Here is a 14,577-nt window from a genome sequence, read left to right on the forward strand (position 1 = left end):
CTCTTCAGTGTCTCCTTGAAGTGAAGAGTACATCTTTGGAGATAAGGGGAAGATGTTTGTATTCCATGTAGGAACTTGGGATTCTTCAGTTTCTTCATCTGTGTCTTTCTCTGGCACACTTGAACCTGGTATCAAATTCCTTTTGTAGAGACCTACCTTAGCAGTGGCTTATCTTGGCCACTAACCTTTGCCTTTGGTTGAAATAAGGAAAGGAACAAGTTTGCTTTCCTTCCAGGATGTAGGTTTTCTTGTGCAGCAAGTCATGTACAATGTGCTAATTTTAGAGAGCCTCACCATTTACTAATGCTGCAATTATTAAACACACCCTTTTCTTCAGGACTCTGAAACTTGTAAGCAAGAGTTCATATTATGAATGCACAGATGTTGCAGGAAGAAGATTAGCATTCATTTCTTGTGCTGAAAAGCACCATGAGTTTTATCTCATCATCCCTAAGCGGAAGGCAGGTGTATTCTTATTTCTTGGTTCATTTCAGCAGCATTCAGCTTCTCATTTTTCTGACAAAACATGATATCAGTTCAGGGGAATGCATAAAAGTGGGCTGATACATGTTCTGAAGTGCTGTACCTACCGGCTAGGGTGGATGACTAGAGTCCTTAATGGCACAAAGAGTAATTTTCAGCAGTTCATTCCATGTGCACTTCTCTGGGGGTACTGGTGTGTCCTTTTTGGTTGAAAAGCAGATGCCCTCTGAGTTTGGCATCAGGCTTTGGTGGTGTTCCAGCCAGGCTACAGCAGAGCCCAGCCAGCTTGAGAGGCTCCACTTGCTCTGAGGGCTGCAAAGCTCCTCACCGTGCAGGTGCTTCTTAGCAAGAGGCACAGTAGGAATGATGGAGAAACCAACATCAAAATAATAAGTAGCCCTATTTACTCTATTATGCAAGTAGTACATTTAAAGTATTGAGATCCTGGTGAGACATGTTATAGAAAATACATAAATATAATTACTTTTAGGTTGATTTTTATTTTTGTTTGTAAGTACCTCTACTGTGGTGTCAGTGAAAGCATGATTATGTTTTTTGATATTACCTTTTTTTTTTCCTTAAGGATGCCGATATTCTGGACATAGAAAGCAAACACTTTGAAGATTTAGAATTTCAGCAGCTTGAACATGAAAGCAGGTTAGATGAAGAGAAGGAAAATCTGACACAACAGCTCCTGCATGAAGTAGCTGAATATCAGCGCAGCATTGTCAGTAGAAAGGTAAGAGCACCAACACTCAATTCTTTGTTGTTGAACATAAAGGCAAGGAAATGGATTTTATAACCTGCCCATCTGCAAGAAATAATGCAAAACGTTCCTTTTTGAAAGAGTTTTTGAAGCAGAGCAAAGACCATGGCCCAGTGACATCCCACACAGATCAAATAATGCACTTATCCAAGAAGAAAGAAATTAGTAACATTTCATGCCCTGTTTGCATATTTAATGTGAAAATCAAACTAATTTGCTCCAAAAAAAGTACCAAAGATTTTTTTTTTTTCCCGTCTTTAAGAAAGGAGATTTATACTCTGGACAAAATTACAGTTATTTTAGGCTTGTTCCTGATTTTGCTGTTAAATGGTTTTGTTAAAATAATAGTAGAACACCAAATTAAGAAAATACAGTAATTTTAAAAATCAGTTACAAAGGTCCTATCTCAATCAATTAAATACCACTTTTTTCAGAAATCAGAGGTTGCATCTCTAAACCAGTTCTGTTTAGTATACGGATGCTTGTCACTGTATTATCAAAGGATATATGCAATTATTCTTTTGTCTCTTGAGTAAGTTTTCTCTTTGCTGTCTAATTCTTATTTAATTATCTCCTTCAGAGCAGTGAGCTGTCTTGTAAAAACTTATTTTCCTGCTGCTTAGTCATGCATATGAATAAGTGAACTTTCATGAATAGGATCTTTGCTGAAGGTTGCCTTGAGATTTGAAGAAAAATCATGTCAATTGTGATTTTCTTATATTAGGAAAAGATTTCTGCTCTCAAAAAACAAGCCAATCATATTGTCCAACAAGCACAAAGAGAACAAGATCATTTTGTAAAAGAGAAAAACAACTTAATAATGATGCTGCAAAGGGTAAGTATTTTTTGTCTTATCAAACATTTTATAGAGTAAAAGAAAGTGGAGCACAAGAAGAACGTCAGTTGTGCAGGAGATAGCAAGTTGGTAATAAGGTGACAGATATTCAACTTTAAAAGAAAAGGAAATCTTTTGCAATCAATCAGCAGATATTCTTAAGAGAAAACATTACTGGCAGTGGATAATCACGGGACCCACGTGCTGAAGCTGGAGGCTTGTGCTCCCTGTGTGGCTACTGGGACTGTGCACAGAGTGCTCAGATTTTTGGCCTGTAATAGCTCCTGCAAGGCCATGAGCTGAGCTACTTCACAGCAGCTAACATCTGGTTAATAAGAAGCTGTCATGAGCCCTTCACATGTGTTTTATGTTCTGCTTTTAATCATGAGAGAAACCATGTTTAGTTCACTAGGCAGAATCATCATTTTCAAAATGCTGAAGGAGCACTGACTTGGTTTGGCTGTGGCTGTTAAATAGAGTCTTCCATTTGTTTTTTGTTCTGTACCTCCATTCTTGTTCAGTTCTGTTCTAAAAAGATGAAGCTGAAGCTCTGCTGCGCAGTTTCAGTCTTCCGTCCCAGTAGTTCTTCACACAGATAAGGAAATTACTAACATTTATTTTCACTACATGGCTGATGGTATTTAATCTAAAATGTCTGGTTTTAACAGGAAAAAGAAAATCTCTGTAATCTGGAAAAGAAATACTCCACACTTTCCGGAGGAAAGGGATTTCCTGTCAGTCCCAATAGTCTGAAAGAGGTAAAGAGTTTCTCTGCTTTTGACGTTACCATAACTAATTTTTAATAATGCTTCATAGAAAAGCACTTCAGTATGTAGGATTTAGTGAAGTCCTAGTCATCAAATCTTTACAATGTAATTTCATACCATTTTTTAAAGTTATTCATAGAAGTCTAAATTTATTAGTGAGCAAAAATAGCTTCTCTTGACATTCTTCCAAATGGAGCTGGTATCGCTTTAATCTCTTGCTGTGGAGAAATTATTGTTTTCATGTGTGTGGAATGTGTGTATGTCTTAAGTTTCTCAAAATAGACAATTAAACCTCATTGAAGAAGAATGAGAACAGAATAACTGTTCAAGTATAAATACAATTTGGTCTTAGTTTTGCACTGTAGATTTTATCATTGCCTCCCTTCCCTTATTCTAAGACTCTTTGCTGAAGAATCACAAACGTACATTTTGTTCTTTTTAAAAAGCATTAATTTGAAGACTTCAAGCTATTGTGGTTCTGAGATACATATTGAGATGCTTATTTCACTTTTTTGAACAGTTAGAGGAAGCAGAAAATTTAGCATTTAAAATATACTGACAGACATCTATGGCTGCTTCATTAACTTCTGCTTAAGAGTACTGACTGGAGTTGCTGGATCTGCTTGTATCAAAGCCCTGAACAAGGTCTGCCACATCTAATGATGTAGGTGCCACTCTGGGAGGTTGGGCTCCCAAAGTCTAAAGCAACCACATATCCTTTCAGCACCTGGGAACTGGGGTCTTGCTTATCTGATCTCCAAGTTCCTAGTGTGCAGTTCCACACACCAGTGGGATTGAGCACCCTTCCTTGATTGTATAGACTTTAAATGTCCAGAGTTGTGTTCTGACCTGGACATCTGACCTCCCACCAGGACATCTGGCAAGTCTAAGCTTCATGTTTTTCCTTTTGAGATGGATGTACCCATGCTTTCACTAGAGAGTGAATGCTATTTGCTTGGTTTTTTCCACATACACTCCATGACTTGTTTACTCACATACTTGAAAATACAACTGCATTAAGTGAGGCTACACTCTTTTTAATGAAATGGATTATTCAGTGGTGTCATTCCGATCACCGCAGTGAAGTCAGTCAGGACTTGCTCCAAGGCAAATAAGAGAAGGAACAGCAAGCATTATTTGTTTCATCCTCAGTGTTTCCACAGACTGTCCTACAAAAGAAATACCTTTGCCAGATGTCATGTTTGTCTTGGTCCAGTTTAATTCTTCTGTGACTGTCCTGGCACCTTCAAAAATCAGTCACCAAAGACAGATTTACGGACACTGCTGGCACAGCAGGTCATTTCGCCATAGGGTTGCTCATGCATCAGTCGAGTCCGTGGTTCAGTGTTTGCCAGCCCTCTTCACCAAAGCACACATTTGTAACCCTCTGCCATCCCTTGTGAGCTGACTCACAGACTGCACAGCAAGAGAGTGACACTGCCTCACATAAAGAAGCAGGATGCTTATCCCAGTACTTAAATAAGCAAGGAAAATCAATGCTTTTTAAAAGTTCAGCATTGAAAAAATTATTTGGATGACTAATCTGACTTGAAACCATTTATTTAATTAAATGTAACAGGGGCCTGAGCTAGTGCACAGCACAGTCATTTGTTCCTTGCTTGGGTTTTTATTCCCCTTCTAAATCCTCATTGGCATTGTGAGTCAGAACTGAATGCTCTTTATATAAAGGTGAAAGTGTTCGTATCTTTAATATTAACACAATATTGCATTACAGAATTGTTGAGTTTTGGTTACTGGTGAACTGCCATTACAAGATGGTTAAGCAAGTTTTATGTTATTTCTTACTGGATTCTATTTTACTGTATTGTTGTCACATGTTTTGAGAGATAAACTTTAGTATCTTAGCCAGTTTCCTCAATTAATGGGTCATCAAATAATATGAGAGTTAAGATGTGCCTCCCTTTTGTAGAGTGCTTTGTTCATTGTATGATACATAATTTTCCAGAATTGTCTTATCTGCTTGAAATAACTTGATATTGTACATTGAAAATTATGCTAATAGATAGTAATGTTGGTATTTCTTTTCAAGTTGTCTTCTATGATCATTGGTAAATTTAGGCATTTCTAAAAAGAAGAAACACTATAGCAGTCTGTGGCTTTTCTTACGGAATTGCTGATGTGTGCACAGTGGTATGTCACTCTCTTGGTGCAGTAATAGAAGCACAGCCCTTGCCACACACTACCAGTGTGAAAGCAGCTTTACACCTTGATTTAAAAATATTTCTAGCTCATCTTTATGACATTGCTTCAACAGTGATTTACTCTTCCTTTTGCATAGCCTTGTTTTCTATGGATAAGAAATTAGGATATTTGATTTTCTACAGCCTGATAACCTATGCACAGTGGATAAGAATACATATTTTACTTTTTAAAAAACGTTTGTGTATTTAACACCAAAATACTTGCAATGACTACATTTTGCTGTTATATCTTAAATCTGCTTGCATAAATCTTCTCAGCAGGCAGAAGCACACTGATGTTCCTGCTGTCCCTCAGTCCATCACTTTCTGTATGACTGCTTAATTAAAAAAAAAAAAAAAAAAAGGCAAATTGTAATGGCTGCAGGGCTAACAGAACTTACAGTATCTCTTACCTGGTTCTTCTGGTAACAATCAAAAGTCAGAAGTGTCTTACAGACAATGCAAATGGAAGATGTATTAGTGTAATTTATGGGAATGGCTTGTCCTTATAGAAGTTCTTTCCAGTTCTGTTAGTCATTTGATTTACTCAAATTAGCCTAATAGAAACAAATCAGGTTATTTAATCAGGGACAAAAAAAATAAATTAAGATCTCAGGATAAGATTTATTCTTCCTTTTCGTCCAATCTGCTTTCATGAGAAAGAGCTACATAATTTCTAAAGAGCATTTGCATTTTAGTAAAATCTTTTGGACACTTAATGTACATTTGCACTTTGATTACATGTTTTTGTAATTAAATTAAGAACAACTTTCAGAATCGAAGTATTTAACATTTGAAAATCTTGGTGCTAATTTTACTTTATTTATGATTAAGTATTTCAATGATAAGAAATATTTGGCTGAATCACCCTAAACTAACTTTCATTGTACTGGATATATTAATACTCTTGCATGTCTTTTGGCTTTTGCTCCTTTTAACTTCTGAATTCCTCCTTTTAGGGCTATATCAGTGTAAGTGAAATTAGTGAGCTGTATGGCAATTCCACGAATATATCCCCTTCCACTCAGACCCCCTCAGATGTTGAAGCAGTTGCCACTGAGCCTTCCACGGCTGTGCTGACGAGCCAGCCACAAAATAAAGAGGTTTGTTTGAGAGACATTTCCCTTTGTTTGCATTGTTCTTTCATGGCTGCCTTTTTTATTTTCTTTATTTTTTTATTTTTTGGTAATTCAATGTGTAACAAACTGACCCTAAAGCAAACTGCCCTCTGCCAGTTACCAAGTCAGATAACAAGTTAATAGTAAAGCTGAAGGACTGCTCCAGCAGTGCTTTTCATGAGGTAGATGGGACTCTGAAGGCCAAAAACCCTGAATTCTTATGACCCAAGCAGCACTAAGTGACAAACTTTGCCTGCCAAACACTAATGTAATGCACCTTTGGGAAACGGTCTGTGGACAAGCTTGTGACAACTTGATTAGTGGTTTTCAGGTGTTCATTTTGTATGTTTTGTAGCTTCTTTTTCTTCCCCCCCCTGTAAGGTGATAGAAGTATATCTTGAATAGTTATGGGAGATTAATAGCTTCTACCTGTCTTAGCTATTCCATGGAGTCTGTCCAGTCTGTTTTCTAGCTTACTTTCTTTTCCTCATTCTTCGTGAAATTTTGAATAAATCCCCTTTTAAAGGAACAGAGTAAACTTATAATTGTAAAGCCACGTACTTCTGCATTGCAATAAGGCAGAAACTGGTTTAGAATTTGGCATTTGTGTGCTGCTTCTGGTTGCTCAGTATGCCTTGAGAGTTGCAGTAGAGTACACCTCCTTTCCTGCTAAACACTCCAACAAACCCAGTGCTAAAACTGCAGCTTTTATGTGCCGTATCTTTTGAGAAATTCCAGAAAGAAAACTCTGTGTGTAATTTCTCTTTTTTCTATAAAGCTAAGATCACCTCTCTGTTCTGGATTTGTGTTTCCTCACTCTCTTTCTCCTCGCTCTATTGCTCAACTTCCATCAGTCCATTGGCCTGAGGTCATGGCTACTCATGTAGATCCTATTCCTTTATCTGATACACCTCCACCTCTGCCAGCTAAGAAACACCACAGGCAACAACAGGTAACAGATTCAAAGCTGATAACTTGGGATTATTTTGTTTTGTTTGCTTTTGTTGTGGTGGCCACAAAGTTGATTTGTGTGTGAGGACTTTAGAGTGGTAGACTGTAAGTTGATTGTTCTTGCACTTACAGGCACTGCTCATTTAAAAATCAACACGATGTATTATAGAATGTTTCTGAAAAAGAATTCACCTTATATTCCAGAGGCAAATAGTAATATTCAGGAGCCATTGTAACTGTCAGAGGACTTGCAGCAAAAATGTACATGTGAAATCCTAAATTAATTTTTCATAAACATTTGAACAATGCCTTTCAAAAGCTGTAGTGGTTTTAAGCCAGCAATTCATTAGAATAACTTCTAAGGAAAAATTTCCTTTTGTAATTGGGTTCCACTTGTACACTAGACTTGAACGTTTAAAACAAAAGAAAAGGTACAGGGACATGTACATAAAATGTGCACATGAATGCATTTTGTAAATCAGTATGACTTTAATGTGATATGGAGAGCACTGTGAAGCAGGAGGCGCTCTGTACGTTAGATTTTGTTCTTTCCAGAATATCAGTATTTTCCATAGAGAGCATAACTGAGCAAGTGCATCAATTCATTTTGTCAAAACTAACAAATTCCCCGTGAAGCATTTCAGAAACCTGGAGGAGCGCAAGAAGCAGCACAGGGAGTGCACGTACCTGAGCGACACCTTGCCCCGCAAGAAAACAACCCCAGCTGTGTCTCCCCACTTCAACAGCGCCACGCTGGGACGCAACATCACCAACAAAGTACGTGGCTGCTGCTACTCACAGCCTCCCAGCCCCTGCAGGAAATCCTCTATTGGGCTAGAGGGAAGGCTGGGTAGCACCCTAAGCATTATGTAACACCCCAAAGTTGACTTTGAAATGACTTGAGGTTTATTAACAAATAGCAATATATATGAAACTTGCAGTTCCAGCCATTCTTCTGACCTCTGGAAAAGCTGTGCTGTAGTACATTAATCATAAATACAAGATTTCTGTGTAAAGGATTGTATTTTTGGGCTGGTTTAAGTTGATTCTAGAGACACAACTTTTAGTTTTCTTTCCTACTGAAGGCCTCTAAATTGTAAAGATAAAGTTAGGTATGAAGTGGAAGTACTCTTTATTTGTGGTAGATCAGTAAACAGCAGGAAGGTGGAGGTACTACTTTGAAAAACATTTTGGCCTAATAGAGACTGTACACAATTGAAATGTCGATGGGTGATTGATATGACATGACATTAATATCTGTGACAAAGCACATTATTTTGCCATTGTTGGTAAAAAAAAGTCTTGAAATTCAGTTTTAAGCACGTATTTACAAAATTTCCTGCAGGGACATTTACCATTAGGACAGAGCAACAGCTGTGGCAGCGTACTTCCTCACTGCCTGGCAACCATGACCAAAGAGTCAGAGTCAAGAAGGATGCACAAAGGTAAGACCTTTTCATTGTTTCATTTCTGTTTAAAATCAGTGTTCAGTTTTTCAGAAATAAGCCTGAAAAAGACTTACTGTTGTTGCTATAATCAACAGGTCTGCAACATAAAAATTTACTTCTTTGCGACAAGAGCAAGCTCTAAATTTGATATTGGCAAAATAAGAGGTTAATATTATGATGTAGGTGCATGTATAGTTGTTTAGTACATGGTTACCAAATATAATCCAGTAAACAAGAAAAGTATATTGAAAATACAGCTTGTGTTCACTGGGTGATTTCTGTGAGTGATTTTGAGGCAATATATTACATGTTCTTTCTTCTATTTTATTCTCTTTTTTTTGATGTTGGGATCTTAAAAATTGTTTCTCACAGTTACATGTTTTTGCCTGGATAGATTCCCCAGAGAACTTTGAGAAGCTCTGACTCTGGTATTATAAGTGGTCTTAGATATTTGGGCTACAAAATAGGAAGGGAGAGATCTGTTCTGTTATTGAAAGATGGCTGTGTTTTTTAATAGGGACACAATTCTGGATCCAAAACAAGGTATGCCACTGAAACATGACCTTGTGTCTGTTGTTTGTTGACTTGAGTCGATAAACATATTTGCTGCTTCAATGAGATGTATTATTCATGTGTCCCATCTTCAAAAGGAGGCACTCCTCAGTGCCATCTGTCAGTTTATTTTCTTTCCAGCATCTGCATCCCCATTACCAATATCAGTGCAATATCAGGTCCTTGTGCAGAGCTGCACTAACTGGGCCTGAGCTGAGCTAGATCCATGCCCTTGTTTTACAGGACTTGTCAGAGCTTGCAGCTGTTAAAGGTCAAAGCAGTGACTGAGGTCAGTCATGTGCTCCAAGATGACTCAATGCAGGGATGGAACCAGCAAGCTGGAAAAGGATCATGACTTACTACAGCTCCTTTAACAGAGCTGATCCAGTTGTGATTTGTTGGTTTTGAGCTTTAGCTATGCAGCAGGCCTTACACAAACCTGCAGTGCTGTGGCTAACTTACCTTTAGATATTCAGGTACAGCACAAAAGGAGCTTCATGCTCAGCTTGGAAAGCTTTGATGTAATGTGTGTGCAAAGGTGGAATAGCTGAAAATTATGTTCAGACTCATTATTGTGATGTTATTTCAGTCTGAAAACCAATAGGGATGTTTTGGCTAAACTTTGACAAGAGATCAAATATTTAAAATTAGAACTATTTCTGTAAAACGGTTGCAAAGAGTGTTAGTGTGTGACCTAAAACACACTAAAAACTAAAACTTTAAAGTGTTACCAAACCTAACACAGACAAAGGTTTTAAAAATAAATAATTTTCAATGTTTATTTTTTTGTCAGTATGCAATTAAGACGATCTAAGAGCAGGGTCAGATTTCTTGTCTTAAGAGTGAGAAAGAGAGAAACTCATGAGTCAAACTTGAATTATGAATTATGAATTCTTGACAAAAAAGAAGCTGGGGAGAAGATTCATTGGGGCAGTTGGCATAGCATTTTTCATATGTTATAGAGGAATCATGTGCTATACTGCTTGCCATACTAGTTGGCTGTTATTTTTTGAAAGATCCAGCAGTTTGAATGGAAATAGAAAATTATGAATAGAGTCTTAAGGGATTAATTTGTACTGAGAAAGAGGACAGCCCTAAATGTCATTTTCTGAAACATCAGCTTTGCCAAAGGGAAACAGTGCTGCTGACAGGTGCTTTATTTGAACTGTCACAGGATTTTCAAAATGTCATTAACAGGAAGGATATGGGAACACAAGGATCATTTGTGGCCTCTCTTAGTAGTTACTAAAGGGTTTATTCCCTTTCTGTTCAGCCTCGAGCTCCTTGAATTTATTGCTGCTGGAGGAACTTGGAGAGTGTAACTGCTTTGCACTGAAGTGCCACGTTTCTCAGTTGGGGAAAGCTCCTTTGTCTGGGTAACACACCACAAAAGTGTGTGCAGGGCTCTTTCTGCACTGCAGTGCAGCACTCAGCAAGAACAGGAATATCCAAGTCAGGTGGCTGGAGTCGGATCCCGGAGTGTTTCTATCCAGCTATACAGAAGGGCCAGAGAAAGAGTCTTCAAGCACCTTTCATTCAGCCTTACAGATAAAGCCTTAATAGAAGTCCCTTTGTGGTTTGAGCAGGGAAAGGACTGAGTTGAACTTGGTGGGATTTCTGTTTTTCCCTCACACTTCACACCCATATTCAGTACACAGAAGGAAAACAAACTTTCTTCTAGTCAAAAGTAAAGAAAGTGCATTTCTGTGGAACAGTGAAATTTGGGTAATGTTCTGAATATGATGTACTGCTTCAGTGCACCACAGAAGACCACTGAAATGGAATATCATTGTCCATTAAAATGATGAAATCTTACTTGTCTTGAACTAAAATCAGCAGGACTTGAGTGTGAGTAACTATGGTTAATTTCATCAGACCATCTTTGAAAACCAAACCAGATGTAATGTCAGTGAACATCCTTGGAGATGTTTTTTTTATTCCATCACTCATTGATAAATGTTTATATTATAATAAATACAGCTTATTTATTGTAAAAACATTCTTGAGGTAGATCAGGTTTGCCTTTTCAGAGAAAGTGAGTATTTTCAGAAGATGTACCGACAAATCAGTGGAACTTCATAAATGTACAGAGACTGATTATACTGATAAACACGAGCTCTCTAATCTTCCTGCTCCAAAAGTTAGTTGTTCACCTAAAAAAGGTGATAAATAGATAAAAAGTGCTGTCTACCTGTCATGTGCAGTGAGTCAGTGCTTGCCTTCCTTGCGTTTCTTTCCCCACCTGACAGGTTTTTCACTCCATCAGTTTTCTGTGGCCAAGGTGATCTATTGCAAACGACACGGGCTTCCTGGTAACCTTGGGCACAGAGCTGCACCCAGTGCGCTGCAGCTGGGTTCAGTGGAGAGCCAGGGGCTCACGTGGTAAATGCCACTTCTCCTACTCAGTCTGGAGCAGTGGCTATAAATCAGTGACCCCCACACTGCTATCCAGAGAGGATGGTGTGCTCCAGGGTGTTAGCAACTTCCTGTGCTCCTTTGGACTCGACGGCTTTGAGCAAAGTTCTAGACCAGATGTTCTGGTGTGTGCGTGTAGATCTGAAAATAAGTGTATTCAAGGCTGGCTAGAAGCAGCAGCAGCTCAGCTGGCTTAAAAATATTATCTGAGTGTTACCACTAAACTGGTCATGGTCTGAATTGAGTTTTCTCTAATATGCTTTCTCCAGTTTTTCTTACTTCAGTCCAAGAAGGTTTTGAGCTGACAAAGAAAGAAAAGTTAAAAGCCAGATCAGGAAATTAAGAACAGCCTCTTGGGTTTGAACATGGATTTCATTCTCATTTTCCTTACGCAGGAGCAAGCAATATCTATGAATAAATTTTAGGCTGGATGCAGTTATAAATATTTTCATGGATTTTTAAGTACTAAATAGTCTTTGTTCCATGATTACCAATCCGTGTTCAGTCAGTCATACGAGTTAAAGAATTGTTATTGAACAAAACTGTTACTGTCAGTAATCATAGCCTGAGTTAAGGGCAACTTAAATGTTTAAGAGGACACATTTGTTACAAATCCTTAGTGGAAAAGGGTATTTCTTAGCAGCTATTCATGAGGTATTTTAAAAGACTGTATAAATTCACTTGCTGTGGACATGCCTTTGTGACCAAACCAAATGCAAAAAAAAAGAATGAAGAAGCCGCTATTTGGTACGGTCTCGAGGCCTCATCCTGTGCAGGTGGAAGCTTGGAGCTGCCAGGGAGTGCCTGGTGCCAGAAGCTTGCACAAGGACAGGCAGGAGCAAGGAGGGAGGGGTAGCCAATGCAGTCCCACTGACTTCAGGATGGACTCCAGAAGGGAGAAAGGAATGGTTATCTGGGAATTATGGTGTAAGACCAGACACAGCACTGGGAACAAAGATGTTGGGACAGAGAACTTAGGAACCAGCAAGGTGTCTATTTGTGTCCTTTCTAAGCTTTGCATAAAAAACCAGTATGCTGCAAGCAAAGGGATATTTGTACAAACAGTCTAGAAATTTTTAAAAGCAGTCTGCCTTTTTTGTTTGTTTTTCACTCTTTTTCTTGTCAAATTCAGGAAAAAACAGAAAAGGTATGATAATATCCCCTTCCCTGGCTGTATTTCTCATGTGATGTTTTTGCAAAAGTACCAGTTGCATCAGCACTGTCAAGTAGTTCCTAGACTCTTGAAAAACTTTTAAATAATTGTTAAATAATGAAAGAATTTCAAAAATTCTTTTTTTCCTGCTGTCAAATAACCTGTCACAACAAAACTTCTGACTTATGCTAATATCTGCAGACCTATTGCTTTGCACAGGCCTAATTTTTTGCTTCTTTGCTCATAGCCACACAAGTAGAGCAGAAAATTTAGAAATCTTTGCAGCTCTGTGGGTGACAATGACAAGGTAGACAGACTTGGGCTTCCTACTTTGGCATGTTTCTACACAATAAATGTATCTTGACATGCTAATGTCAGTCTTTAAAAAGGGAAAAAAGAATAAAAGAGAAAGAAGAAAGAATAGTAAAAAAAGAAAAATAAAAGAAAAATATAATGGGATCATTTTCATAAAATACTAGTGTGTTTTTTACATACTTGACAGTGCCACTTTTAATAACAGCTTTCACCTTTAGTTCTACCCTCACAATAATTTTGTGGTGGTATACCTGGATTTTGTGTTTTGCAGTAACTCCTTTGGAATATTTTTCTTTGATGGCATGGCTTTATGGATTTTTTCAGTATTTTTCTCAACGGTGTGGCTGTTAACATTGTTAAGTTTACTGTTTTGCTGCAAAGCAGTGGAGCTCTGTAGTAAAGCCAATGCAACAGCAAACATTTTAGCTCTTGTATCAGGTTAGACTTAATTGATACAAATCTTTGATTGTGGGAGATTTTAGTTAAGTGCTGGATCTTACAGGGAGTCCAATATTTTTTTAAGTGCATGTTCTGTGAATAGGTGCCTGAGCAGTTAAAAATTCCTTAAACAACAGATTGTGCCTGCCCAATGTGTAGGTGTGCCTGTAGTGGAGGCAGGTTGGTTGTGAAGCCTCGTGGTGCTGGTATGCAGCTGATCCTAACTTTGAGCTGCCTGCTGCTTACAGCATGAAGATAAAAGGAGAATACTGAATTATGCTTTGTTTCTGTGAATGCATCTCATTTTGCAACCTAACAAATGTTGATTCCTTTCAGTGTTTAGTTATATTTGCATGATTGCATAAATTTGACTGATAAATGTTTTCCTTAAAAATGGGTTCTTTATCTTAAGGGGTAGAGCATTTGTAGCACTGCTGTGCTGCTCTGTGCCTTTTAGATGGGTTTATTTTTCAGTGAAATATAAAATACGGAATTAAGATTTCTGAGTGGGCAAGGATTTGTAGAGGGCTCAACAGAAAAACATGCATTTGAATAAAGTTCTTTCAGTAATTTATTTTTTCTTTCTTTCCCTAATGAATCATTGATAACCATTTCACAGGTGCAATTAGTCATTCCAAAGGTTCGAGTATGAAAGGTAATTTCTTATCTGCAATAACAGGAGCATTTGCCAAAATAAGGGGGAAAAATCAAACCACACATGTGACTCAGTAACACCTGTGTTGTGTGATGCTCTTGTTTATGACTGCTGAGGTCTATTTGTGTCCCTTTTGTCTCTTTTACTAATGGATGCAATTGAATCTTTGATTGAATTTTAGTGTTCTTTTAAATAGCAAGTGAGTCGTATTAGTTCCTTAGAAACCAGCTTTAACTGTCTCCAAGAAAGCTTTGTATGGTACAGAGGAAAGTGAGGAGAAAACTGCCTTGGAAATGCTTGTAGTGAACAGTTTCTTTGATGGCATGCTTTAATTATTCAGCTGAAGACACACTTTTCAGATAACTGCAGTTTCTTGCTCTCTGAACTGGGACTCTCCCAGCTCTGGCATGGCAAAAAATACCAAAGAGTAACCTTGTATACACAGATAGGGAATGAGAGGGCAGAAGAATACTGCACTTT

At 38.0% G+C, this 14,577-nt stretch overlaps 1 protein-coding gene across 24 annotated transcripts in view; it reads left to right on the forward strand.

Moving 5' to 3' along the window:
* The window catches only part of PHLDB2 (pleckstrin homology like domain family B member 2), a 66,776-nt gene that overhangs the window by 40,524 nt on the left and 11,675 nt on the right, over positions 1 to 14,577 (forward strand). For 13 of the 24 annotated variants that reach the window (XM_086883293.1, XM_086883291.1, XM_086883299.1 and 10 more), the window contains 6 exons: positions 1,067 to 1,222; positions 1,974 to 2,084; positions 2,753 to 2,842; positions 6,012 to 6,155; positions 7,758 to 7,898; positions 8,467 to 8,566. In XM_086883293.1, the coding sequence (XP_086739419.1) occupies positions 1,067 to 1,222; positions 1,974 to 2,084; positions 2,753 to 2,842; positions 6,012 to 6,155; positions 7,758 to 7,898; positions 8,467 to 8,566 (742 nt within the window). Of the gene's footprint in view, positions 1 to 1,066; positions 1,223 to 1,973; positions 2,085 to 2,752; positions 2,843 to 6,011; positions 6,156 to 6,948; positions 7,123 to 7,757; positions 7,899 to 8,466; positions 8,567 to 14,577 lie in introns of all 24 variants that reach the window. The other 11 variants (XM_086883304.1, XM_086883312.1, XM_086883308.1 and 8 more) reach the window with 2 other exon arrangements.

This window comes from Cyanistes caeruleus, chromosome 3, assembly GCF_971803275.1.
Source record: "Cyanistes caeruleus chromosome 3, bCyaCae1.hap1.1, whole genome shotgun sequence".
Classification (NCBI taxonomy): Eukaryota; Metazoa; Chordata; class Aves; order Passeriformes; family Paridae; genus Cyanistes; species Cyanistes caeruleus.